The following is a 27,410-nucleotide window of genomic DNA, read 5'->3' as shown; positions in this document are numbered from 1 at the left end:
AAGTCAGGCCTGAATTTACTTTCACACCACTCTCTCTCTCTCACACGCCAAGGCTGCTCAGTCCCAGTGCATATTTATTAAAAGCATTTATAACCTGCAGATAACCAAGCTAGTCAGCTATGCGCTTCTATATGCATTCAATTTAGTAACCGTGCTCATGTATGTAGCATACAAATATATACATATCTAAAGTACTGGCTGGGGACTGGAGATCCCCTTCGTTTTATGACAGTTTACACACATTCACGTAGAAAATCTTTTATTAGACAAAAGAAACACATCCCTGTTTCCTCTTCACACAAATGTAGGAAGCCATCATTATCAAGACAAAGAACTCTGTTTCAGCATATTCATAAGAGTTTTACAGCAAAATAGCCAGATTTTCAGGGTGCAACCCTCTCCCCAATCACGTTGAGACCCTTTGAGAAGCTCTCATAAGGCGTTGATTCAGACACTGAGAACCAGAGTGGATTCAGGGGTTCAGATGTAGGGAAATCCTGATTTGGTTGGACGAGGTGATCTGTGGACTCAGGCCCCAGTGAGACCGTTTGTGATGGATTGATCTAGGTGCTGGGGCACAAGCACTAGAATTGTTTTCCTATTACTGCCGTTAGCAATGTTTTCTGACCAGCGTAATCACAAAAAGCATAATCCTCTCTCCGAACGGGTAATGTTTGGATGTAAACCACTTTGGGTGGGGGAAAAGCTATAAAAGTATAAACAGATAGAAAGTAGGAGTTTTGTGCAAACAAGAACGAAGCTTACTGATGGGTTTTCTGATGCTTGGTGAGATGGGCGTTCTGGTTGAAGCTTTTCTTGCACTTAGCACACTGATAAGGTCTCTCCCCCGAGTGGATGCGAAGGTGCTTGTTAAGAGCCGATCGTTCCCGAAAGTCTTTGCCACAGTCGGCACATTTATAAGGTCTCTCCCCCGTGTGCACTCTCTGGTGCAGAATGAGATTAGAGTTACAGATAAAGGCTTTCCCGCATTCCTTACACTTAAACGGTTTCTCCCCCGTGTGCAGTCTTTGGTGTAGTATAAGCCCGGCTTTCTGAAGTAAGTTTTTCCCACATTCATAGCACTTATATAGTTTCTTGACATAGCTGTCTGCATTCTTGGGCTTTTTCTGGGGTTTGTCACTCTTGTGGGTTTGGAGGTGGCCCTTCAGGTGATGCGAACAGCGAAACCTCTTCTCGCATTCAGTACACTGATACGGCTTCTCCCCACTGTGCGTCCTTTTGTGAATATCAAGATCAGATATCTTCTTGAAGCTTTTCTCACACTCGCTGCAGCCGTATGGCCTTTCCCCCGTGTGAATCCGCTGGTGGATGGTGAGGGTCGAGACAGACGAGAAGGTCTTGCCGCATGCCACGCACGCGTAGGGCTTCTCGCCCGTGTGGGTCCGGAAGTGGTCGGTGAGATGGTGCAGGACCTTGAAGGCTTTCCCGCACACCATGCACAGGTATGGCCGCTCCCCTGTGTGCATCCTCTGGTGAATGGTTACCTGCTGCAGAGTCCCGCACTTCTTCCCACACTCCACACACTGAAACAGAGTCTTTCCCTTGACCGTTATCTTCTTGTGGCGGGCCGTGGTGGAAGGCAAGCTCTTTTGATGTTCCTCGTCTTTCTTCTGCGGAACAAGCTTTGCTCGTTTGCCATGGCCTCTCTTGCTCCTGGAACAGCTAGTCGCTTCTCCACCTTTCGCTTGGGGCGCGTTTGCTGCCTTGTCACCCTCAGCAGCGCGGGCGCAGCGCTGGGTGGGCGCAGCGCTGCATGTCCATCCAGTGCGTTTCCCACCGCACCCTTCCTCTTTAGATCTGCCTTCCAGGTCACTTTTGACTGCAATGAAACGAACAAAGTACTTCATCATGAACCTTTGTGAGAATCACAAAACAAGCTAATATTGGCGATGCCCTCCCACCCCTTCCTCAGGTGGATATCAGAAGCATACCTGACCCGGAGGGCTGCCGCAATAGGAAAGCACATGCCTGCGAGATCGCCAAATACCATGGCCCTAGGCAACTTGTTGCATTAGATGGCTACACCTGGAGTTCAAGTTCTTTCCAAAATGCAACGTAAAATTCTCCTGCTGTAATTTAAACCAGGTACCACTTCTCCTTTGCTAGATGGAGACGCTCACTGCTCACCACACTGTGTGTTTGAAAGCAGTTATATAAACCCCCCCCAGTCTTTTCTTCTGCAGGTTAAAGCAACCCAACTCCTTTCCCAGCTCTCAGAGCTCAATCACCCTAACCATATTTTTTCTGGCTCTTCTCCTGAATGTCCCCAAACTATCTCCTTCGTAATGGGCAAACTGTCCAGGATTTACCAGGGCTGGAAGTGCAGGTTGGCTGAATCTTGCAGGGCGACTTGTCCTCATCCTTAATCCAGATGGCGTCCCGACCGAATGATGGCAACCCTGAGATTAAGATACGGAGAATACGTGATATGGTGTCTAGCACATCCCAATCTTACTTTCTTTAACATCCTGCGCTCCTGGTTTGCATTAACCCCTTTTCTCAGCCATGATAAAAATTAAAAGCAGTGTTTAAAGTGGATCTGGAACCATGGAAAGAAATTTAAAATAACTGGCACTGCTGGGTTGGGAATTCCACTCATCAGTAATTTTTTTTTTTTTAAAACCCGATCAGGCTCCAAAACTTGAACATTTGTTTAAATGAAACTCGGACAAAAATGCACAATCCATTTCAACTATTTACTCTGTTCTTCATGCCAATGTACATTCTCCCCTCTTACCCAGGAATCTGTGACCACCTTTACATTCACCTCCCCCATTGCAAGTAAAATCTCTCTCTCACTATCCCTGGCACAGAAGCAAACTCACTTGCCCTCCCTGCTACTCTCCACACACGTAATCTCTTAATTGCCCTCCCAGCTAGGCCGCACCCCAACTCACTTACCTACTGTAGAATTGTTTGCACTTTCATCTCCGTTAGCGGTAGTGCAGTCACTACAATCTGGCTCGTTCACTTCTTTAATCCACAGAGAAACATCCGGGTTATAAACCATATCACCTATTATAATCAGAAACAGGTTAAAGCTGGAAATATAAACTGTCAATGCTATGTAGAGAATGAGATGCACAGCGGAGCAGCAAGGAAACCAAGGCGAGCCTACAGGAGGCAGGATGGGAGAGTGGGACAGCCACGGAGGTAGTGGAGAGAGAAGACAGCAGGAGGGGGGCGTGGCAGTGGTGAGGGAAGCAAGATGAAAGGGAACAGGACTGTGGAGCAGTTTCCAGAGGTGAACTGCAGGGCTCTGAGAGAGAGAAAAAGGCCTGGGGACTTAGACTGGAGTGCAAGGCAGTCTTTGCTTGTTCTTACTCACTGGAAGTCACCTTGTCTTGACTCTCAGCAGGGCAAGACTCCACATTCACTTGGTGCTGAACCTTCAGTAGGATGTCCGGTCCGACAAGGGGAACCTCTGTAGTGTAAAAGAAGAATACCTGGTAAACAAAACCTACTAAATGTGTGTGGTACATACCAGATGTATACAGCACTGCACGCACACACAGGGCAATTTTCAAAGCAGTCAAAGCCGGGTTTTATGCATGTGAATGGCTGCACAGAGTCAGTCCAGAGAGGGAGCATCTCCCTTATGACCAAGATTCTTTGCAGGCTGCAATCCCAGTTCTCAAACCACCATGAAGATTATCCATCTATGAAAGAACTAGACATCCACAGGGGTGACCGCCCTCCTGAGATTACGTGCATCACTGTCTGCAAGGAATCCAGCTTTCTACAGGCCTGACCTAGCAGCTCTATGTAAAAACTAACACCACAACCACGGGAACTCAGGGGCTAAATGAGCCGTTACACCTTCCACCATGCCTCTCCCTTTCTAGACAAAGCACATTGCAGTACTAAATATGTAAAATGATATTCCAGAAAGCATAATGAGCGCACTAGAATTCAGCCCCTGCTTCAGATAAGCTGGTGAGGAGCACATTTCCAACCCCCACACCTCACACTTGCCCCAGTGGGACTTGGTGCTTCCCCAGGGTCTCTTCACTGCTCCTTCCTCAGTGCTCACCCGCGTATCTCATAGTGAAGCCGGAATGAGCTGGAAAGGAAAATTAGTTTCTTACCTGATAATTTTCGTTCCTGTAGTACCAAGGATCAGTCCAGACACCTGGGTTGTGACTCCGCACCAGAAGATGGAGACAGAGCAAGACTTGTCGGGCACCCTCACATATAGTAAGGCACCACCCACAGCTCGTCAGTCTTACGAATGTCAAAGCAAAACAGCAATGAAACCAACTTATCTAACTATACCGCCCCACACTAGGGCCGATTCAACCAAAGTCCCCAGCTGGATCAAAAACTTCCAGAAACAGAGGACCAACAACAGATACTGAAACACCAATGGAACACCAACCGAGCGGACTCTTCTTAAATCTGAAAACAGACTTGGGTGGGAGCCTGGACTGATCCTTGGTACTACAGGAACGAAAATTATCAGGTAAGAAACTAATTTTCCTTTCCCTGTACGTACCAGGATCAGTCCAGACACCTGGGATGTACCAGAGCTGAACTACCGAGGGCGGGAACCAGAGAGTCCCGCTCGCATAAATCCAGGTCCGGAACATCCAGCCGATAGTGTCGCGCAAAGGTATGCAACGACTTCCAAGTTGCCGCCCTGCAAAACTGCTGCGGCGACACATACGAAGATTCCGCCCACAAGGTGGTCTGAGCTTGCATCGAGTGGGCGCGGAGGCCCACCGGGACAGACTTACCTTTCAATAGGTACGCAGAAGAAATAGCTTCCTTCAACCACCGAGCAATCGATGCTCGAGAAGCAGCGCCACTCTGCTATGGACCCGAAAACAATACAAAAAAGGGAGGGTCCGAAAACCCGAAAATGGATTCGTTACCTCCAGATAACGGAGCAGAACTCTGCGAACATCAAGTTTCTGCAACATCGCATGTCCTCAGGAAAGGCAGGCAATTCAAGTTTCTGCAACACCGCATGTCCTCAGGAAAGGCAGGCAATTCAATGGTCTGATTCAAATGAAACGCGGACACCACAGAGGCAGAGAAGCGTGAGAACGGTTCTCGACAAGCCAATGCCTGCAACTCCGAAACTCGTCTCGCCGAAGCAATCGCCACAAGAAAAACCGCCTGAAGGGTCAGATCTTTTAGAGTTGCTCTCCTGAAGGGCTCAAAAGGCGACGTGCACCGCGCAGTGAGCACCAATTAAGAGTTCAGGAAGGACCAGGATGCCGCAACGGAGGCCGCAGATGCTTAGCTTCCCGAAGAAAGCGCGCCACGTCTGAATGATGAGCCAGCGACTTACCTTGCACCTTACCTCTGAGACAGCCAAGCGCCGCTACCTGTACGCGGAGGGTGCTGCATGATAGGTCCTTAGCAATCCCCGCCTGAAGAAAAGCGAGAACATCCAGTACGGATGGTAACACCGGATTCACCTCACGCGATCTACACTAATCTTGGAACACTGCCCAAACCCGGACATATGCAAACGAGGTAGACCGTTATCGAGAACTCAGCAAGGTAGCTACCACCACATCCGAATATCCCTTAGACTGCAAACGTTTCCTCTCAAAAACCACGCCGCGAGACCGAAGTGAGCCGCGTCCTCGGACCCTGCCGCAGGAGAGCCGCTTCCCCTCGAAAACGGAGAGGAGCCTCCTTTGCCAAGAGCAAGAGGTCCGTGAACCAAGGCCGTCGTGGCCACTCCGGCGCCACCATCATCACCTCTGGAGGCGACTCTATTCGACGAAGGACCTTGCCGATCAGAGGCCATGGAGGGAACACATATGAGAACGTCCGTGGGCCAAGGGAGTACCAGAGCATCTACCCCTTCGGCTCCTCGTTCTCTCCGTCGACTGACGAATCGCGGAGCCTTGGTGTTCTGAGCGGTGGCCATCAAATCCATGTGTGGTGTTCTACACCGTTTGCAAACTAGGCGGTAAGCCACCTCCGGCAGCTCCCACTCCCCTGGATCCAATCGATGCCGACTGAGGAAATCCGCTTGGACATTGTCCACTCCGGCGATGTGGGACGCCGTGATGTTGCTGAGGTTCCTCTCCGCCCAAAGCATGAGCAGCCGCGCCTGCTCCGCCACCGCTTGGCTCCTCGTACCTCCCTGGCGATTGATATACGCCACTGTGGTCGCATTGTCCGACAACACTCTGACCGAAGTCCCTCGGAGCAATGGGAGGAACGACTGGAGCGCCAACGTGACCACTCTGGTCTCCAAGCAGTTGATGGACCACTGTGATTGAGCTTTGGACCACAGTCCCTGCACCGAGCGGCCCATGCAAATCGCTCCCCAGCCGGAGAAGCTGGCATCCGTGGTGACTACCATCCAGGTGGGCATGAGTAGGGACACTCCGCGTGTCAGATTGTCGGTGCAGAGCCACCACTGCAAACTGGACCTCACCTGATCCGTAAGCGGGAGGGGAAGGTAAAAACTCCTCGGACACCTGCCGCCAGCGGGAGAGCAATGCGGATTGCAATGGACATAGATGAGCGAACGCCCAGGGGACTAGCGCCAGCGTGGCCGCCATCGATCTCAACACCATCAGGTAATCGCACCCCTGCGGAATCCGGAGGGACAAGGGACGGCGTATCTGACCCCGCAGCTTGCAGACCGGTCCTTGGACAGAAACACCCTGCCTTGCTTCGTGTCGAACAGTGCTCCCAAGTATTCCAGGGTCTGGGTGGGAACCAGCCGGATTTTGGCGAGCTTGACCACCCATCCGAGTGACTGCAAGAGCTGCAGGACTCTGTCGACTGCCTGTCGGCACGGAATCCCGGATGTGGCTCGGATCAGCCAATCGTCCAAGTAGGGGTGAACCAAGAACCCCTCTTTCGCAGCTCGGCTGCCACTACTACCATCACCTTCGGAAACGTCCTCCGAGCCGTGGCAAGTCCGAAGGGGAGAGCTTTGAACTGATAGTGTCTGCCCAGGATACAGAACCGCAGATACCGCTGATGGCACTGCCGAATTCCGATGAGAAGGTAAGCCTCCGTCAGGTTCAGCGACGCCAGGAAGTCCCCTGGTCGAACCGAAGCTATGACTGAACGGAACGCCTCCATTTCGAAGCGAGGAACGCGAAGACACCTGTTGACTCCTTTGAGGGCCAGGATGGGTCGGAAAGTGCCCTCTTTCTTCGGCACTATGAAGTAAATGGAATACCGGCCCAGATGACGCTGTCCTGGAGGCACGGGAACTACGACACAGCGTATCCCGGACCGCCAAACGCTTGATGCCGCCCTCGCAAGGGGACACCAGAAATTTGTTCCCCGGAACCCGAGCAAACTCTAACCGTGGTGTATCACACTGAGGACCCCCTGGTCCGTAGTTATCCTGGCCCATTCGGGGAAGGGGCCCTCCGCATTTCAATGGGCTGGCTACGGACCGGTCCCCGACGAGGAACCGCCTTGCCGTCCAAACTGCCTTCCACGAAAGGACTGGGACCATGACGACTGACTCGAAGAACCAGATCTATACGGGGCCTCCGACGATCTCTGTGGTCGCGACTTCCTGGGCCCCCGAAAGCGGGACCTATTGGAAAACGAAGTCCGAGCCCCGTATCTGTCCTCCGGCAACTTGAACGCCCGGTGTCAGCAAAGGACTCAATTGCGGAGCCAGAGAAGACGTCGGGCCGACACTGCAGAGACCGTGGCCCTAGCCGAAGTCCGCAGAAGATCATGCATCGCATTAGCGCTGTACGCAATAACCGCCTCCAAGCCATCCGCTTGCGCCGCCTCCTCACTCGAGAGGCTCGCATTGGCCTGAAGGACCTGAGCCCAGCGCAAGCCGGCCCTCAGGGCAAAATTACTACAAAGAGCCGCACGTACCCCCAGAGCCGAAACCTCAAAGCCTTCTTGAGCTGAACCTCCAGGTTTCTGTCTTGGATATCTTTGAGGGCCGTGGCCCCCGTCACCGGAATCGTCGACTGGTTAGTGACCGCCGAAACCGCTGCGACCACTCGAGGAAGACGCAGGAGAGCCAACGCCTCCTCCGGCAACGGGTACAGCTTATCCATAGCTTTACTAACCTTTAGGCCCAACTCCGGGGTGTCCCATTCTCGAAAACCGGATATCAGAAGTGGAAAAAATGGAACGGAAAAACCACCGCGGGTCCCGTCAGGCCCAACAGCACTGGGTCCATCTTAGCGTGCTGTCTAGCCTCCATGGGTGGAGCATCCACACCCACTTCCAGAAGAATAGCCGGGATAAGCGGTGCGAGCTCCACCTTCCGGACCAAGCGCACCACCTTGGGGTCGACCTTCAACCGCAGGGGTGCCCTTGTTGTACCCCGCATGAAACGAATCCTCTTCCGCAGGCGCACTGTCGTCCCGCGGGACCCCTAAGTCAGGGTCCACGTCCTCGGAAGAAGCCGAGTCGGAGTCGGTCTCCCGGGGCCCCCGCGGCCCAAGCGCCGCTCTCTAAGCGGGTCCACGGGTCTCCGGGAACCCTCCCCCGCTCGCCTCCTCCGGGGATCGGACCGATTGTCTGAACCCCCCTTGACCTACGACCGTTTCCGTTTCGAGCGTTTACCTTTTAAAATTTTCTTTAAAAGAACCGCGAAGTCTGCGAAAACGAGGCCCCAGAATCCGAGCTGGCCTCCTCCTGACTCCGATCCGCCGTAGACGCAGCCCCCCCGCAGGGAATTCCCCCCGGGGTCCCGCTGCTGAGGAGCCAAACCGGCGGCCTGCCGCCATTTTCCACCGCCCGCCGCGTGGCCTCCCCTACGGACTCCAAAATGGCCGCCGCTCCCGCGCTAAGCGGGAACAGGTCGGCCTCACCGGCACCCGCAGGGGCAGCGCGCGGCGGCGATCGCGGTCGAGCGGGAACCCCCCCGACCGCCCTCGGACGACCCTTCACCGCCCGATAACCAAGAGGAGCATAGGCCGTCGCGCACGCGCGCGGAGCCACACTCAAAATGGCCGCCGTTCCCGCGCTAAGCGGGAACAGGTCGGCCTCACCGGCACCTGCAGGGGCAGCGCGCGGCGGCGATCGCGGTCGAGCGGGAACCCCCCGACCGCCCTCGGACGACCCTTCACCGCCCGATAACCAAGAGGAGCATAGGCCGTCGCGCACTTGCGGCACGTACCCCTCTTTGGCATGCGCCGCACCGGTCCGGACCGCCGAAAACGCTGAAAGAAAAGAGAAAACCCAGCAAGCAGCCCCCGGAACGCTCCCCCCACGAAGAGCCAAGCAGACCGCATGGACAGCGAAAAAACGGCAAGAAATAAAACAAAGTCCCTTTTTTTTTTTTTCTCTACCTGTCGCTGACCTTGGTCCTGAACTGTCTGGTCTAGCGGGGGTGAGTGAACCGGGCTCCCCGGTGTCACCCCCGGCGCTGCTGCCAGAGACAGGCCGGGTCCTCAACCCTCAGCAGCGGCCTCGACCAGGGGAGGGTGGTCCCCTCAGGACCTCACAACCCCCCTGGGAGGCACTCAGGACAAGTGAAGCCTTCTATAATTTTCCCTTTTTTTTTTTTTTTTTTTTTTTTTTTTTTTTAAATAATCCAATCCAATTAAAACAAATTAAACCAAATCCAACAACCCTGACTAGCTACACAACTACCCAGGGATCCACAGAGCCTGTGGGTGAACCTGCCCCATCTGCTGGAGACAGAGAAAGACTGATGAGCTGTGGGTGGTGCCTTACTATATGTGAGGGTGCCCGACAAGTCTTGCTCTGTCTCCATCTGCTGGTGCGGAGTCACAACCCAGGTGTCTGGACTGATCCTGGTACGTACAGGGAAACATTACTTAAACTATGGGTACTTACTGACATGGGAATATAAGTTAGAGTATGCAAGTGGTCTCCCCCCAACCTTCTGTCTGGTGCAGGCTGGCAGATCTCATGAGGTGTAGCCCCCACGCGACCTAAGAACTACTGGGAAGCCCAGATGGAGAAGAGATGTGGACACCCACCACCACTATTGGGAGGGAAATAGTACATTCAGCCTTGCTGAACTGTGGGGTCCCCAGCAGAAACCCCGATTAGAAATACCTTTCCCTTACTTCTGCTAATAGTGTTGGGGCGACTCCTGCCCCCTGAGGTTCCGGCAACTCTCCAAAACGAGTCCTCTTGTGTAATCTTCACTAGTACGGAAGGATTGGCAATTCTGTGACCTGTGATTGGAAACACAACAAGTGAGACCGTATATACATCACATCACATGCAACACACACACACACACACTTTACTGTACTGTGAAACCAGCTTTACCAGAGTTAATAGCAGGGATAAGACGACAAGAAATGCCATACTGGGTCGTACCATTCTGATAGCGGCTAATCCAGGTTGCTGGAGGGAGGGAACTGCATGATACCTGTATACATCCCAGAGTACTGAAAGAACTGAAAAATGACATTGCAAACCTATTATTAAAATCAGCTCTGGTACCTGAACATCGGATGGGTGGCCAATGTAACGGCAGTTTTTAAAAAGGGGGTCCAGAGGTGATCCAGGAAACTACAGACTGGTAAGTCTGATGTCAGTGCAGGAAAGAGGACTGAAAGTTTTATAAAGAAGAAAGTTGCTGAACAGAGAGAGAGTCAGTTTAATGGTACAAGCCCAACATTGAGGAAGTCTTGCCTCACTAATCTGCTACATTGGATAAAGGGGAAACAGTTGATCTAGTTCATCTGGACTTTCAGAAAGCATTTAATAAGATACCTCACGAGAGACTCCTGAGGAAATTAAAAAAAAAAAATCATGGTATAGGAGGCAATGCTCTATTGTGGACTGAGAACTGGTTAAGACAGAAAACAGAGTAGGGCTAAATGGTCAATTTTCTCTTTGGAAAAAGGTGACTTGAGGAGTATCCCAGGACTACTGCTGTTTAACCTTCATAAAGGACCTAGATATGGGAACAAGTGAGCTTGGACTTCAGGTAGTTGATGATAAACCTGAGGGACTCCAGCACCCAAATAGTCGAGTGCAGGGAGCGAAGTGCCTGTTTCTTTGGTGGCCCTCTTGATCAACCAATCATCCAAGTAGGGAAACTCTTGCACCCCTAGCCAGTGGAGGTTTGCACTCACTACTGCCAGATGTTTGGTGAAGACGTGCCTCTCAACCACGGGGAACCACAGATATTCCCCGGTCACAGGAAGTATCTCAATGTGGGCGTATGCAGCTGAAATCGAGGGAGCAAAGCCAGTCCCCTCTTTGCAGGAGGGGGAATGAGGGCGCCCAGCGAGACCATCTTGAACTCTTCTTGTAGAAATCTGAGCAAGGCTCTCAGGTCCAAAATGGGGTGGAGCCCCTGTTCTCTTTGGAATCAGGAAACAGCGGAGTAGAACCCCCATGCTTGCTATCGGCTCAATACGGGTTCGACTGCTTTGGCCATTACGAGGTTGGAGAACCCAGTCAAGAGAATTTCCTGATGCGAGAACTGGCCCAAAGATGGGCACAGGGGATAATCCATGGGGACACCCAGGAAGTTCAACTGGTACTCTTGACGAATGAGACAGGACCCACTGGTCCGAGGTAACCTGGGGCCAGAGGTCTGCAAAGGACTTATGCTCCCCTGCAGCGGGGCTCAGTGGCTGAGGCCTGGGTGGTCCGCTACTGTCTACAGTGGCCCTGGGAGCTCATGTGTGGAGTACGAGCACACGAGGCAGGAGGACAGCATTTCCTCTGGCGACAAGAGGACCTCCTAAAGCACCGATGCGAAGATTTCCTGGCATAGGACAGCAGGTCCGACATACTGGCCGAGACATGCTGAAGGGTCTCATGGAAATCCTTCAAATTGAGCCACAGCATCTCTCACCTTATCCTCAAACAGGTTCTCACTGGTACAGGGCAAGTCCACAAGCTTCTTCTGGTCAGAGATCAGAGGCTCGGAGCCACACCATCCTATGGGCGCCAATGCCCGCTGTGGCCACCCTAGCTGCCAACTCAAACATGTCGTAGGTGGACCGCACTCCAGGTTCTGTTGGGAGACTGCCAAAAAGGCATCCTGCTGCTGCTGGGGGAGGCGCTCAGATAACGCCCGAACCTGCTTCCAGAGGTTCAGAGTATACTAGGTCATGTACAGCTGGCAGGAAGCAATACGGGCGATCAACACAACTCCCCAGTACACCTTCCTACCTAGAGCATCCAACACTCTGCTCCCGACCTAGAGGAGAAGCAGCATGGGTGCAGGAACGCTTGGGCCTTCGAGGGCAGACTCCATCACTACTGATTGATGTGGGAGCTGATGCCTCTCAAATCCCAAGGCCTGCTGTAGCAAATAGACCACATCTGCCTTACGATTTACTGGAGGAACAGAGATGGGGCGCTCCCAAATCTGAAGGAGTAACTCAAATATATCATGGATGGAAACAGTCACCACCTCCTTTGGGGCATGGACAAACCGGAGGACCTCCAGCATCTTATGTCGGGCATCTTCCTCCATCAGGAGTTGAAACCGAATGGCTTCCACCATGGCCCGGACAAAGCCCAGAAAGGTCAAGTCCTCTGGCGGGGGACCAGCACCTCTCCTCTAGAGGAGACTGGTCCGAGGGAAGATCCCCCAAGCCATCAGAGGAAGACTGAGGTAACATCCCCACGGGTCATACAGAGCATCCTCCTCACTAAAGTCCCCCTGGGGACCCCCGTGGAGGGCCCCTCGGTTTGGACACTGTGGGTATCAAGGGCACCAAGAGACTGGGAATCAGAGAGGGCAACACCGGAAACAGTACCAAGGACCCCGACAGTGCTGCGGGCTGCAACAACTCATCCTCCTTGGAGGATCCCATGATAGGAGTCACACCAGATGGGGTATCGATGGACCCCCCCGAGCATCGGCAGCTACTGCATAGGCAAGACAGCCAGAAGGACACAGAGGCGCTCCAGCCGTGGCTCCAACATCACAGGTGCCTGCTCCGGCACCAGTGGAGCCAGCAGCTCGATGCCCTGCAGGGCTCAGATCTGAAGACAGAACGGATAGAGGAGGAGGAGAAGGCATCACCAGAACTCCCTCAGAGCCCAGAGGAAGATCGGTGCCCAGCACCAGCGGGAAAATGCCTGGGGCTGGGTTCGATAGAGGTCGATGCCGCCTCTCCGTGGGGGTCATTTCGAGGGCATCACGGCGGCTGCCAGTGCCGATCCGTGCCTGGCGCCATAAGATGGCGGTGATGCTTCCAGGACTTCCCTCCATGCTCGGCCTGGTCTTTCCCCGGCACAGAGGACGACGGAGATGATCCCGACGGCACAGACAACAGCTTATGGCCCTCTGTCTCATCTTTTACTAAATGGCATTCCTATATTAAGTCATGCATGTAGTCTAGGAGTGTTGATAAACAGATCTTTCTCTAACATCTCTGCTATAGTTAAAAAGTCATTTTTCAGGTAACACATGCTGAACGCCTCCGTCCTCTGCTTTTTTTTTTTTTTTCTATCAAGACTTCCATACGGTTCTTCAATCCCTGGTTTTCTCTGGACTCAATTACTGCAATGCACTCTATTTAGGTTTACCCGATTCAGCCATATGTCCTCTTCAATTACCTCAAAATTCTGCCGCTCATTAACTGGTACTCAATTGAAAAACCACATATCTCCAATACTCTACTCTCCATATTGGCTCCCCATCAAATTCAGAATCCTATATAAAAACGCTTTCAATCATTCAACTCACTCACACATAACCCGTCTTCAACTGGGCTGTGTTCCAATTTGCAAATCTACAAACCAACAAGACGTTCAAGATCCTTAAATAAAAACCTATTAGAGGTGCCATCAGTCCCCGCCTTGCAAGGCTGGACATTACTCGAAAAAGAGCTTTTTCTGTTGCAAGCCATCTATTTGGAATAACTTACCAAACACCCTTTGTCAAATTTCAAATTCACAGGAATTTAAGAAATCACTAAAAACCTAATCTTTTTCAATTGGCTTTTGATACTCGTTAGCACACACCTAACTTCTCTCGATTAATATCTCTCCCACATTTCACATCTGTTAACTCGTGTCCTTTTGTTCATTAAAACTGGATATTAAAATATAACTAAGTAATGAATTAAAATTGTTTGTTTTATTTATTACTTATTTTGCTTTTATTTCTGTTTTTTATATTATGTATGTATTTGAATTTTTTTTTATTATGTATGTGCCTGTACATGAACCATTTTGACCAATTTTGTAAAAGCGGTATACAAACATTTTTAAATAAATAAAAATAAAATGTTAACAGTCTCTCTTTCCAAAGTTAAATGTTATTGCACTAGCTTAGTTTAGTGTTTTCCCTTCTCTAATCATCTCAAATTTGATTCCATTATGACCACCACTGCCAAGTGGTTCTAGCATAGTTACCCCTCACACCAGATGCTGAATTCCAGTGAGATATTTTTGTTCTTTACCACCAAAATACAAACATTAAGGGTTCGTCACAGACTTAGGAGAGAAATTTGATTTCAATTTACAGTTCGTACAGAGCTGATCCCATGGCACTGAAATGATCGGACCTCAGATCCCATGCACAGTTACCAAATGTGATGAGAATATAATAGCCCAACATAGGTGAGGACAGACATAGGGCATGGAGCAGCACGCCTTGTGCAGAATAGTAAGATGGTAGTCTGCAGTAGTCTGGCACTTCCCAGAGGGCTTAGGGCTGATCCTGGGACCACACTTATACCAGGTGGTCTACAAGCTGCTTTTCTACCAAGCATCTGATTCTCGGAAGCTTGAGAGCACATCGCCCCTACCGAGAGAGATGAGGGATGCATGGATCTCCTCCATCATCTTCCTGTAGTTCTCCTTCTGCCACTCTTCCAACGCATCCCATTCCTCCTCCATGAAATAGGCTGCCACATCACGGAACACCACCGAGACCTGAAACAACAACAAATGATACACTCGCAGTCCCTTCTCTTGCCAGAGATGAATTCAGGGTGCCTCAGGTGGTACTATCATGGGTCCATCCCCCCACTACCCTTTCTCTGACCCTCTATGGGCGCCTCTTATGACTTGGTCCCAGGCAACTGACCCATCTGCGCCCCTCAGTATCTTCTGCTCCTCACACTAACCTTCAGTACCATTCCTTGCCCTACAGCACCGACTGAGAATAAAGGAAATCAGCAACATTCAAATCCAATAAAGTACAGTATGTAAGGGAGTCTGATGGACAATTAAAGTTGAGCCATGGCTCAGCCTGTAAAAAAAAAAAAAAAAAAAAAATTTCAACCCAACTGGCCTGCATGTAACTTTTGAAAAGTTATGAGACCACAAGAAATAAGTTATGCCAATAAAGATATACAGTAACTATGATGCAGGTGAGAAAATCTGTAAAGGGTCCACAGAAATTCTTCAGGTAGGCAAAACTGCAGCATGCATGTCCAGTCGGTGAAGCAAGGAGAGAGAAGGCAGACACAACGGGGCAGAGTATGCTGCGTTGTATAGAATGGGGGCAGCATGGGTGCAGGCCACAGTTTGGTGAAAATGAGATTTTAAAACAGCTGAACAGAGAGGGGCTCACAATGGTATAAAAAATAAATGCTTAGGTGGCTGAGCCTATTGGTGGCCAGTGGGGCATTCACTGTGTGGCTTGGGTAGTCATATGGGATGGAAGGTGACACAGACTGTGTCGAACACCTTCCAAAAATCCAAGTACACCACATCTACCGGTTCACTTTTAATCCACATGTTTATTCACCCCTACAAAAAAAAAGGGTATGATTTGTGAGGCAAGACTTCCTTTGGGTAAATCCATGCTGGCTGTGTCCCGTTAAACCAGGTCTTTCTATATGCTCTGTGATTTTATTCTTTAGAATAGTTTTCACTAGTTTTCCTGGCACTGAAGTCAGGCTCACTGGATCACCCCTGGAGCCCTTTTTAAAAAAAATTTTTATTTATGAATTTTCAATATTAACACAAAACTATCATTTTGTGCTCAGAAATACATGGAAGAAAATTATATACTAACATCAATACAATTGAAACTATTATCCATTATTACCAAAAATCATGATTAGGAGAGATCCTGGTAATTTAAAGAGTACAATAGTAGAAACTATCCTTATAATAGGGCTTAAGCCGCCTTACCCAGCATTTTTTTTTTTTTTTTTAATTATTGGGGATGAAGTGGTGGGTTTCCTCGAATTTATAACAATTCTTAATTGGTCTGTTGAAAAAAAAAAAAGATAAGATTCTTCCACTTTTCTTAGTAAAGATTTACAAGGAAAACGTAAAAGAAAAGTAAATCCCAAACTTCCTGACATAGGTATAAAAAACCCTTGTGTTGTGTCTAGATAACGGAGGCCAAATCTGGAAAAATCTTAATTACAGCAGCCATACATTTTACAGGAAATTCTCTAAAATATTGTTTCATAACAAGTTGTACAGCTGAAGTGGCACTAAATGAAACAAGTAGGGTCCCACGATCTAACACTTCAGGAGAAGTATCTTCAAGAAACTCTGTTACATCTCCTGGGATATTTAACCGTAATGGAGAAACTGCATGTTCAGGCAAGAAATAACTGCTGATCGATGGATGGAGCATTCTCTGGAGTAAATCCAAGTATCTTTTGAGCGGAGTATAAGGAATTTCAAATGTCTCCGACTCCAAATCCAGTTCCGCACCTGGATCCAGCAGCTGCCGCTTACCCTGGGCGGGGGGGGGCCCCCCCCCCCCCCCCCCCCCCCCCCCCCCCCGCCTGAGAGAGGGCCACAAGGCCCCAATCCCATTAATCAACAAAGTCTTATGCAGGATGACCAGAATCTTCCAGCTCCAAGGAGCTGTCTTCTGCAGGACCTCATCCTGCCATGCATAGGAACTAACACAGAGGCATCCAAGAAGGCCTTCGCCAATTCTCCATACCTCGCAGGAGAAAAGGGAAAGACGCTTGCCGCTTTGGCCATTGGAATACCTCTCCCAACAGTGCAGGAGCCTGCAGCCAGAGGCTGCCCCAGGTTTTTTTTTTCTTCTTTTTTGCTGCTGGATAAGCTTGCCCAAATGCCCCTCATCCCCATCGAAGTAGGAAAGCCTGAGGCCAGAGGATGAAATCCTGGTGCGCTGATCCCCATAGGCCACACACTGCTTGTGCATTCAATGGTCGTGGCAGCTGAAACACATTCACCAAGTGCTGCAGACCTCTCCTCAGACCTTCAGAGTCCCAGCCTTCCAAGGTTTGCACTGCAGAAAGCAATGCTGGCCAGTCAGTCTTACTGCTCCCCACCAATATAAATCCTTAAAAGGACTTCACCCCAAAAAGGTACACAGCAAAACAAGATAAAAATGTAGATGGTACTTCCCTGAAAGAGTCCAGCAGGAGCCAGGCCAGAAGGAAACCATGGAGACCTCCAGAGGAGAGGGAACGCACCGTCACTGACTTTCAAGCCATCAGAGATCCAAGGATGCCAGGTACATAACTCAAACATAAGGCCACAAGCTAATCAGGGATCACCAACCCCCTACTCAACCAGGATAGCAGCCTTAAATCCTCACTCCTGGGAGCAATATTTCCTCATCTTCCACTACAACAGCCCACTTGCAGGAAAGTCCCCTCTACCATCTGCAGGTGGTACAGTAGCATATGCACCTAGAGGTACAGTAAAGCTTTCCTTCTGTCTCCTTCTGCTAATAGGGGAGAAAAAAACCCAAACATCCATCTGTAAAATAAGGAATTGTTTTCATCCCACACCTTTGGTTTCCAGCTCAGCTGGAATTGAAGTGAGTTTTGCTTTCCTCCTATTTTATACCAATACTCCAACTCATTTAGTCCAATCTTCAGTTGGGGACTGTGCAGCAGGACTCCCTCCATAACCCTGGAATTGTGGGGCTAAAGTCACCACTAGCTAGCACCACTATGGCATGACTGGGCTTCCCTTATGCTGACCTAGTCTTTCACATGACAGCACTGCCACTGAGGCACCCAAGTAGGAAGCAGTGCCAAACCCATAGGTCACCAGCGGCTCGAGGAAAAGGTTTTCCCACAGAAGACTTCGTGCTCACCGCTGTATATGCCTTTGAACATGTGTTCCAGTTTGAAGTCCAGGTCTGCGCTGTCAGAGGAAGCGAACCAGATTTTGGCATCGTGGTTTCTGATGCAGAAATCTGAAGGGAAATATTGAGAATAAAATGTTGACATGTAGCTAAATACATGCATAAGACTATATAAACGACACATGCACCACAGAGTTTATAGCTATTTGCTCACTTTAGAAAGATTCCTTCTTGTTATCATGAGTCTGGATAACTAAGTCGCAAGAGGTGATATTATGAAACTCCTCATTAAGTATACAAGACGCTAAATCCTTCATCTAATAGTTTCACTTATCAACCAAGACATTCAAGTGTCACTTATATTTTGTTAAATAGATTTCATGTAATAGTTTACATATATGTTCTAACTATTTATATATAATAAAACCTTTGAGAAACTTAAGTATCGTGGTTTGATTTAACACACACACATGTGCATTCAAATATTACAAAGAGCAATAGAAACCTGTAACAAGAATAGGAATACCACGACAGGCGCTGTTGTCTCACTCATGACAGACTATTATGCATTCCTATACATGCCTATGCACACAAGCATCTCTCAATCATATACAGAAACAAGAGGTACACGCTGTTCTGAATCACTTGCAACAGCGATTCAAAAGTTATGCCCGTCTTCTTTCCGCTCTGCCTCCCTGGCTGGTCTGCTCTACATCTTCCCTCCAGTCTATGGCTGAGCAAACTGCAAGAGTCAATTGGTCTTATCTGCTACCTTAGCCTTTATGGGTTTTCAGTCTGACTGGAAGATTAGCAGAAAGAGAAAAAGTGAGCGTGCTTTGATTGCCAGCATTAACTTGTTCTACAATGAAGATGAAAGTTTGGAAAGACATGAAAAAAAAGAAGACAAAACTTTGTTGGTGCATGAGATAGTAGGTACTGGGGTATGTAATGGAGCAAAGCCAACAAGCAGCAGAGTAACTGGAGATTAAGCAGAAAAAGATAGGGAATTGATTCATTTAATGTGCAGAATCAGTTTAAACTCTGCATGAAACTTAATGTGGTGCCAGAGGAACAGGCTAGGAAAGGGGAGACATGAACATCTGGGCAAATGATGAAGGCAGTGACAAGTTTTACAAAAGTTGGAGTGGGTCGGTTTGTGAGAATGCTGTTACAAAGTCAAGACCTCGCACTAAGATGACTGGCCAGCAAAGGACAAAAAAAAACTGACCCCATAATCGCCTTTCCTTCCAGCTAGACCAGTCCGGATGCATGGGTTTATGCCTCCCAACCAGTAAGTAGATAGAGGCTAACAGTCCTCAGCATGCCAGAAGCTAAAACATGTTTAATATATAAAACCTTTCCCTCACCCCTTATACAAAAACCTGAGGGCTTCCAAAGGAGAACAAATATAAAACAAACCGGACACATTCTGCATTCCCTGATAAGGTTTATTACCTTAATAGCCATCATGCCTATTAGTGCCCACAGTTATTCTGAAAATGAATAGACAAAACAGGGAAGGTCCTGGACTGGTCTGGCTGGACTCAAGGAGAGTCAGGTAAGAATTTCTCCTCCCTCTTCAGAAAGCCAGGCCAGTCTAGATGCATGGGATGTACCCAAGCTATCCCTCTAACGAGCATGACACTGCCAAGTCCACTCTCAAAAAAACTTCTGAACCCAAAAGGAAGCCCCTTCCCTGGCTTGAAGGACAAGATAGTGCTTCAAAGTAGTATGCAAGAAGACCAGGTTGCCATTCTGCAAATTTCCAAAGGCAACACCAGGCTAAAGCTCTGCCCACAAAGTGTATGTTGTTAATGTACTCCGTGTTCTCTAATACTTATGAATGTTAATGTCATGAACCGTGGTGAACTAGTGATTTTCACTTGGAACGATGGTATACAAAACCTCTAAATAAACAAATAAAATAAATGATAGCATACACCCTGAATTTCTTGGGAAGCAGTAATCTTAGACATGCAAGCCTCCCTTATCATTTCCTTAATCCAATCAGCTTTGTAAGCCTTTGAAGCTGCTCCACACTTTCTAGAACCATTAAAGTGAGCATAGTGATGCTCTGAGATTCTGAAACAATTAGCGACCTGTATATACTGCAGAACTCTAAACAATGAAGTTGAGCATACTTTTCTCTATCTGAGTGCCTTTCAAAGGGAAGGCAGACATGCCATCTGGTTAAGATGAGAGGAACAAAGGACCCATGCAAACCTTCACCGCCTCATCTGGAAAAACCCAAAGAGGGTCTCCCTACCCTACAGAGCCTGTAACTCTAGAATATCTGGCAGAACAGATTGCTACCAAAACACACACTGCTTCAAGAGTAAGCAGCTTAAGCGACACCTCTCTCGGAGGCTCAAATGGATGACCAACTAGGTATGTCCACACTCCAGGCAGGTACTGAATCTCACAGGAGACTGAATACGGAAACCAGAGACATCTGGATAAGATAAGGGTCTGCCTGCACCTTTAGGGAGTTAGACAGCCAAGCCGTAGCAAATCCCCCATGCAGGAATTCTAACTTAGCTAGCACTAAAGTTCCTCTCACTGGGATCTTTCCAAGCAAACCTCAAAACTTCGACTCTCACATATAGATCAACAGCTCAAAGCAGCATAAATGTACAAAAAGGCAAATACAGAAAACAGAATTACAACCCCCTGCTCAAAAAACACACATTTGACTGCCAAAATTGCCACAAGACTAATTACACAGATTATAAACTGCCTCTACCAAAGCCTTAGGCGGTGAACATAAACATAACAATAAAATAAACAATCAAAAACAGCAGTACAAACAAAGGCACAATCAACCTGTTTTAAAAGCATCCTATTCTGTTATGGCCTGGTTTCAGCCATTTTAAAACCAAAACATAGGCATCATTAGCACAGTGAAATATTTGGTATGAGAAGCAGCATAATTTGGAGAGTGTTTCAGAAATTTTTTTATTGAGATAAATAGTGAAACAAATGAACAATAAATGTAAGACACGTACGAATTTAGATTTGGCAATCACTCCCCTTTAGATAAATTCCCTGATGCAGCCCATTCAGGCCAAACATGAACTGAATTTATTGGGACTTAAAGCGAAAGTATTGGGAGGAAAAAAAGTCACTTTAAAATACTAAAAATTGAGGGTTTTTTGATTTGGGATGGTTCATCTCAAAGGCAATTATAACCTGAGATTTGGCATCTGAAGTTTCTTTCCCTCGAAAATACATTTTCATCATGTGCGGTTCACATTAGTGGCAATCACTATTTTTGTTTAGTTTATTTCTGTGCCTGGGGGTCTCTTGGCCATTTTGATTTTTCTGGGATTATAGATATGCATCATCCATGGCAAGGCACTTTTGCTGAATATTTTACGTACCATCATGGCTGCTTTTTTGTACTTAAATCTGCCATTCAATTGGGAGCCAACGTAATTCATTAAGTATTGGCATGAGATGTGACCACAGGGCCTGACCAGAGAGAATCCAAACTGCAGAGCTCAGGTACGTTGGCTGGCATCCCTATAAAGATTGAATTACAATAGCCCATTCTGAAAAACAGTAGGGCCTGCATGACAGCAAGATTCTGATAGGTCTAGTAGGCAACATCAGACATTTAAGCTAGAGGATGCGGGTGCCAGAAGTAGTCAATGAAACTGGAAGGTCACCTCCGACAAATAAAAATAGAAGTGAGACGAGAAAGTAAAAAACCACCTCTGTTTACTCTTGAGCAAAAGGAGAGAAAAGGTGTCCAGAGGTAGCTCCCTGATCCGTGAGCAGAGAGAGGAAAGAAAAAAAAAAACAACAACAAAGGTTACGCACATTTAAAGTTATTTTCTGTTAATTTGGAAAAACCATGATCAAGGCAAAACTATAGCATACAAACATTCAAAACCGGATATTTTTCTCTTTCCTCGAGTCCTGCTAGACCAGGCCATTATACTGGGGATTTCCCTGCTCCTCAGCCTCGGGAGACAGAGGGCACTCTGTGTCATAAAGGGGCATGGTCAAAGCCCCAATCCTGCTCTACAAAAGTAATAAAACAGTTGAGAAACATATTGCTTGAAAAATCAATCCTGCAGTCTCTCACTGCAGCATGGAAAGACTGCTCTCAAAGGGGCCGAGCGCACTGTTTTAACCCATGCTTGGACGCGCATACACAACCCCTTATGCTATAAGGGGATTAGAGCATTCAAAATGCACATCCAACCCCCCCCCCCGCGAAATAATAGCAATTATTACATGCAAATACACATCGATGAGGCTATTGGTTATTCTCCTCAGATCGAAAACGGGCACCCGACTCACATTTTTACGCTCAGATATTAATGCCTGCCCAGAGCCAAGGAGGCGCACATTTGTCCCTAGCGCCTCCCCTCATTTAAATATTCAATCGCTGGGGGCCCCGGAGGGGTGACTGGAGCGGCATTAGGAAAGTTTCCCACACAGATTGTGTGTGCTGGCCCTAAAATCTCTTTTGTAAAGACACGCACACAGGCAGTTGATGCTCGTTTTTTAAAAAAAAAGTGCAGTCAGCCAGAGCACACTACCTGGGGCTATTTCTTTCTTTTGTAGAATGTGGCTCTGACACATGGGCCGCTCCAGCTTTGATTGCACGTCAGCGACTGCATTCCAGCCGAGCTGAAGCAATCGGGTTTCAGTTCCTAAGCTGAGTAAAAACAAACCACCATAGCTGGATAACAGCAGAGGAGGCCTTTCTTCTTGCTTAAATAAATTCAATCAGGTCTGCTTTTTGATCGGATTTATTCCACCAGGAGAACCTGACGGACATTCTCTCCCTTCCTACCATGTGTGCACTGATAACTGGGAAAGGTTTCTTTCCGCCCAGATGAGTGTCCGTTCACACCCGCTACCAGTCTGGGGAGGGGGCGCGAGTTCCTTCTGTTTGTTCACATATGCCATCGCCAAATTGTCTAGAATATTCAAGACTGCCTTCCAACAAGGGTTGGAAGGCCTGCAACGCCAGGCTGAGCCCTTAGATCCAACCTGTAGATTGGCTAAAGTGCCTCCTGCTTTGACCAAGTTCTTTGGGCCAGCTGACCCAGACAATACATTCCCTAGTCACTTATGCTGGCATGTGGTTAGCCTGCTCCAATCTGGTGGAGCTCAATGCACCCCTGTTCATTAATCCAGACTCTGCCACACCTTGCAAAACCAGTAGGTGACACTCGTAATCAAGGGAGCTGAGGGACCGGTGGGCTAGAAGCACCTGTAATTGATGCATGTGTGCTCTTACCCATGGGATTACATCTATGGCTGCTGTCATAAACCCCGTCACTTAGAGATATTCCAGTACCCTTGGAGGGTTTAGTGAGCAAAACCATCTCAACTTGTTCCATTAGCTTGGCCACCCTTCTGGGAAGAAAGGAGACCTGATTTTCTCCTATATCGAACAGAGCTAAGAATGCAAGTTTGAGGGCTCCCCATTGCTTTTTATGTAGTTTACTACCCAGCTTTTCCAAAAGCAGGATCATTGTGGTCAAGAGCTGTCGGTTCTCCTGTGCGTTTTATTTTTTGTTCCAGTGAAGTAATCGTGTAAATAAGGATGTGTCGTAATTCCCTGCTTGCGCAGAGCTGCTACAATTACCATGACCTTGGTGAAAGTTCTTGGGGCTGCTGGGAGTCCAAAGGAAAGTGATGGCCCAAAACACAAAAACGAAGACGTATTTGGAATCTGGGCCTCCTGGGGATACGGAGGAAGGCTTCTGCCAGATCCAATGACTGGGACTCTCCTTTCCTCACAGCCACCCAGACCAAGCGAAGGGTCTCTATTCTGAAACAGGGTACCTTCCAGGCAGCTGTTGACCCCTTTCAAATGCAACACAGGATGAAAAGTTCACTCTTTCTTTAGCACAAACAAAATGAATCCAATATGCTCCTTGCCCCATCTCTTGGGGTGAAGCCAGAGCTATTAATTTCTCAATCCTTGCAGGGTTTACCTTCCCAGCTTCCCTTTTTGACCTGCAACGTGCAAGCAGAAATCCTATACATATTTAGTCTTAGGGACACGCACTCGTGCTTAATCTCACATGGGGCCCACACTAGCCTTGGATCATCCACTCACTAGAATTGCTTGCAGAGGGACCTACTGGATATTGATAAGGGCTACTGCCCCTGCAGTTGCAAGCGAGTTTGTTCTTAAATTCCTTGGCTCCCTGCAAGGGTTGGCACCTGTCACTTCCTGAACAGCCTATGTTCCGGAGCCTTTGATCTTCTGCTACTTAAGTGTTGGCAACTAAACCCTTGAGAGGCTGACCAGTTTCTTTCTTCTGGGAGCTTTTGATTCCCCAACTCCTTCACTAATTTTTCTAGCTCTACCAAAAAGGGTAGAAACCCCCCCCCCTTTAAAAGGGGCACTTGCATTGGCGTGCTTTGGATACAGAGGCCACTATCTAACTGCATAGCCAGAGGCCCCTCATTGAGAATAATCCGATCCTCAATTAGGGGCCTCTGGGGCAATTGCTGACTCTTAGCGTGTGGATTCCTGGCTTTTGGCGAGTTGCTGAAGCAGCGCAAGGCTGCCTGTGCAACCTAGCCATCACAAATTGAAGCCTGAATAGCCGTGGTCCCTGTGGAGAAGGCTTGCTTCAATACTTTATTTTCCTATCCTGAGGGGCCTCTAAGACTGTTTCCTTTGAAACTTCCCAATGGAACTCCATCACCCCGACACATGAAAGAAACTTGTCAATTTTATTCCCAGACTTCGAAATGGGGTTTTAAAACACTTAGTAGTGGGATTTTTTTTTTTTTTTTAAGATGACCAAATATTCTGAATGTATTAGCAACATTTTCATCAAGGAATCATTTTCAAAAAAGGTTTAGGGGTTTAACTTTTAAAAAGTTAAGTGCCTAAATCAGCCCCTTTGAAATTGACTGGGGCTGAGCACCTAAATCCAGAAGCCTATTTATACAAGGCACCTAAAGTCAGGTCACAAAAAGTGGGCAGCTACAGGAGCAGAATCAGGGAAGGGGGGAAAATTAAAAAAAAAGGGAGGTTCCTAAATCTTATTTATAAACATTTGATATTACCCTTTGACCGAGCTGGTCTCAAGGTGAATTACAATCAATTTACAGAAGAATGCATACATTTATACTAAGCACAAGGAAGAGCAAGAGGAGGTGTTAAATATAGGGAAAGCACAGCGACAGTGTAAGGGAGGGAGGTATTTGGAGAAGCATGGAGAGGTTAACTAAAGGGAACACAAGGTGAAATAGTAGCTGGGACTGCTCAGTGCTGTGGGAGCAGGAAGACAGAAATATGCTGGAAAAGGTGCAAAGGTAAAAAGAATGCACCTAGTGCAGTGGAAAGACAGTTAAAGGGGTGGGAGAGGGGATTCCAAGATATGGAGGGCACAGTTGAGAGGACAAGTTCAGTAGTCAAGTCACAAAAGGAATCTGTTACTCTCAGGACACAGTAAATCTTGGCTACTCTGGTCCTGGATTACCACAAGCAGGAGTGTTTTCAGGATATTCATAATGAACATGCATGAGATATTTGCATGCACTGCCTCTACTGCACACAAATGTACCTCATGCATATTCATTGCAGATGTCCTGAAAACAAGACCTGTTTACAGCACGCCAAGACTGGAGTTTCCTACCCCAGATCTAGGCAAATTTGGACACCTAACAAGCACCAAGCATTTTTTGAAAACTGATCCATAAGTGCCTTTTTTTCCCTTCATTTGGTGTTATATTAAAGAAACCGGTGGATATAAAACTACTGGGAAACTTAAGTTAAAGGAAATTGTGACTATGGAGCAACTTTCATTAAGGGGCAGATTTTCAGGGAAAACTAAGTTTCGTTTGTGCAACCAAATTTTGGCTGCCTATATTAGGTTAGGAAAATGGACACTTGTTGATTGAGCTTCTCTTTTCCTAACCTGATAGAGGGAACCCCTTTTTTTGGAGAGGAGAGGGGGGGGGGGGGAGGGTACAGGACAACATTATAGTTTTGTAGTTCCTCTGACTTAATATCACCACAATATTTAGTTGGATGTACAAAAAAACATTTTTTTCTGCTTTTCTGTACTTTTTTTGGGCTGGCATTAATTTCTGAGTGTACAGATGTAAGGATCCAGCACACATTTTTGTATTTGGGACAAATAACTAATAGCCTTATCAACATGCATTTGCATGTGATGAGTTTCGGGGTGGGGGGGGGGTTTGGAGATACTAAACCCCTTATGTTATAAGGGGCTGTGGATGCATAAACAGCATGCTCAGCTGAGCACACTTTACTGTATTGGTCTGTATATGTGGAGATCCACTGTGATATATGGCATACAAAAAAAAGAAAAAAAACTTGGGCAAACTAGATGACCCTTACAGTTCTTTCCTGCTGTCTACTCTAATCGGTGCATAGAAGTTACATGAAAAGCCTGAAAAACAAAAACCTAGAAAGAAAAAAAATAAAGTTGCCATACTTCTACAAAGGAACACTGCAGCATAAAACTGCTGAATTGGAACGCATCAAAAAAATTAATACCCCAGGTCTGAACAGAGACAATGGCTTCATGACTCACTACAAATGTCTATGAAATTAACTGTTCTCGGCTCATTCGGTCTTTTCACACCTACCTCTGTTGTCAGGAGGCTATACTCTAATGCCATTGACACTCTCTCCACACCAAGCCCTGCCTAATCCAGTGTTCTGTATAAATATATATTCCCCCATCTCCTGTATATCACTTCATGCATGACAGACGACGTGGACACGGTCCTCGAAAGCTCATGCTTCAATAAATTGGCGCCACCCTATTGCTCCCATATTTTCCTACACCAGACTAACACGACTATCCCTCTGAAGATTTTTCACACTAAGAACAGTAATAACTTCCCATTACTTCTAGCCCCTTTTATTTTGGTTAAATATCTTTGCATTGTTTCAACATTCCTTTTACTCTGGGTGCTCAGTTCGTTGGGTTTTTTTTCAATCCTAATACTGCTTTAAGTACAAGCTTGCAACCCAATCGGGCAGCAGCCATCGCCAATCGATCGTAACCCTCCAACGGAATCACCCAAAACATCGCCACCTAACATCGTGTGGTTTTAGCAACCTGTTCCCCTTGCGCGTGTAAAAGCTGCACTACAGGCCCTGGAACATCAAGGCGAGGAGCGTCCAACATCTAAGACAGGCCCACCTCCTCCCCATAAAAACAGACAGGAAAGCTACTCTAGTTCCGGCCCGTGCGGCCACAACCGGTTCGCAGCAGAGATCGCCTCATCCGGCCCGGGGAGCTGGGCGCGGGCTCACCCACCGACTCTTACCTAGAAGAGGCCCACGAGAGACACCGCAACCTACCCTACGCCTGTACTCAAAGAGCGGGAACGAAAGGAAGCACCCATCCGCGCGCTCGGATTGGCTAGGCGGGTTTGCGGCGCTCGGATTGGCTGAGAAGCTAAAGCATGTGGATTGGCGGCCAGAATCTGGCACGCGTGGATTGGCTGCGAGCGTTTC

General features: G+C 48.0%; 1 protein-coding gene across 5 annotated transcripts; it reads right to left on the bottom strand.

The window, feature by feature from the left end:
- Positions 1-242: 242 nt before the first annotated feature.
- LOC115080632 (zinc finger protein 135-like) lies at positions 243-27,410 on the bottom strand. Of its 5 annotated transcripts, none has more exons than XM_029584932.1 (8): positions 27,221-27,410; positions 17,939-18,040; positions 14,694-14,820; positions 10,026-10,136; positions 3,350-3,445; positions 2,923-3,036; positions 2,331-2,420; positions 243-1,840 (listed from the first exon to the last, which is right to left on the bottom strand). In XM_029584932.1, exons 2-8 carry the CDS (start codon positions 18,017-18,019, stop codon positions 762-764), a joined length of 1,698 nt encoding a protein of 565 aa, XP_029440792.1. In that variant the 5' UTR covers positions 18,020-18,040; positions 27,221-27,410; the 3' UTR covers positions 243-761. The 5 variants fall into 5 exon arrangements, with proteins under 5 accessions (XP_029440792.1, XP_029440791.1, XP_029440793.1 ...); XM_029584931.1 differs by lacking the exon at positions 27,221-27,410 and adding an exon at positions 26,531-27,177; XM_029584933.1 differs by lacking the exon at positions 27,221-27,410 and adding an exon at positions 15,015-15,139 and having other exon boundaries at positions 17,939-18,046.

Source organism: Rhinatrema bivittatum, chromosome 19 (genome assembly GCF_901001135.1).
Source record: "Rhinatrema bivittatum chromosome 19, aRhiBiv1.1, whole genome shotgun sequence".
Classification (NCBI taxonomy): domain Eukaryota; kingdom Metazoa; phylum Chordata; class Amphibia; order Gymnophiona; family Rhinatrematidae; genus Rhinatrema; species Rhinatrema bivittatum.
Note: the sequence above shows the minus strand (reverse complement) of the source record. Positions and strands in the feature narration are given on the sequence as shown.

Coding starts and splice junctions, on each gene's coding strand:
- LOC115080632 (XM_029584931.1), bottom strand. CDS start 26,563: ATGGCATTAGAGTATAGCCTCCTGACAACAGAG. Junction 3,446..10,025: donor CCCCAACACTATTAGCAGAA/GTAAGGGAAAGG, acceptor TTTACACTACAG/AGGTTCCCCTTGTCGGACCG. Junction 1,841..2,330: donor AACCTGCACTTCCAGCCCTG/GTAAATCCTGGA, acceptor GTTTCATTGCAG/TCAAAAGTGACCTGGAAGGC.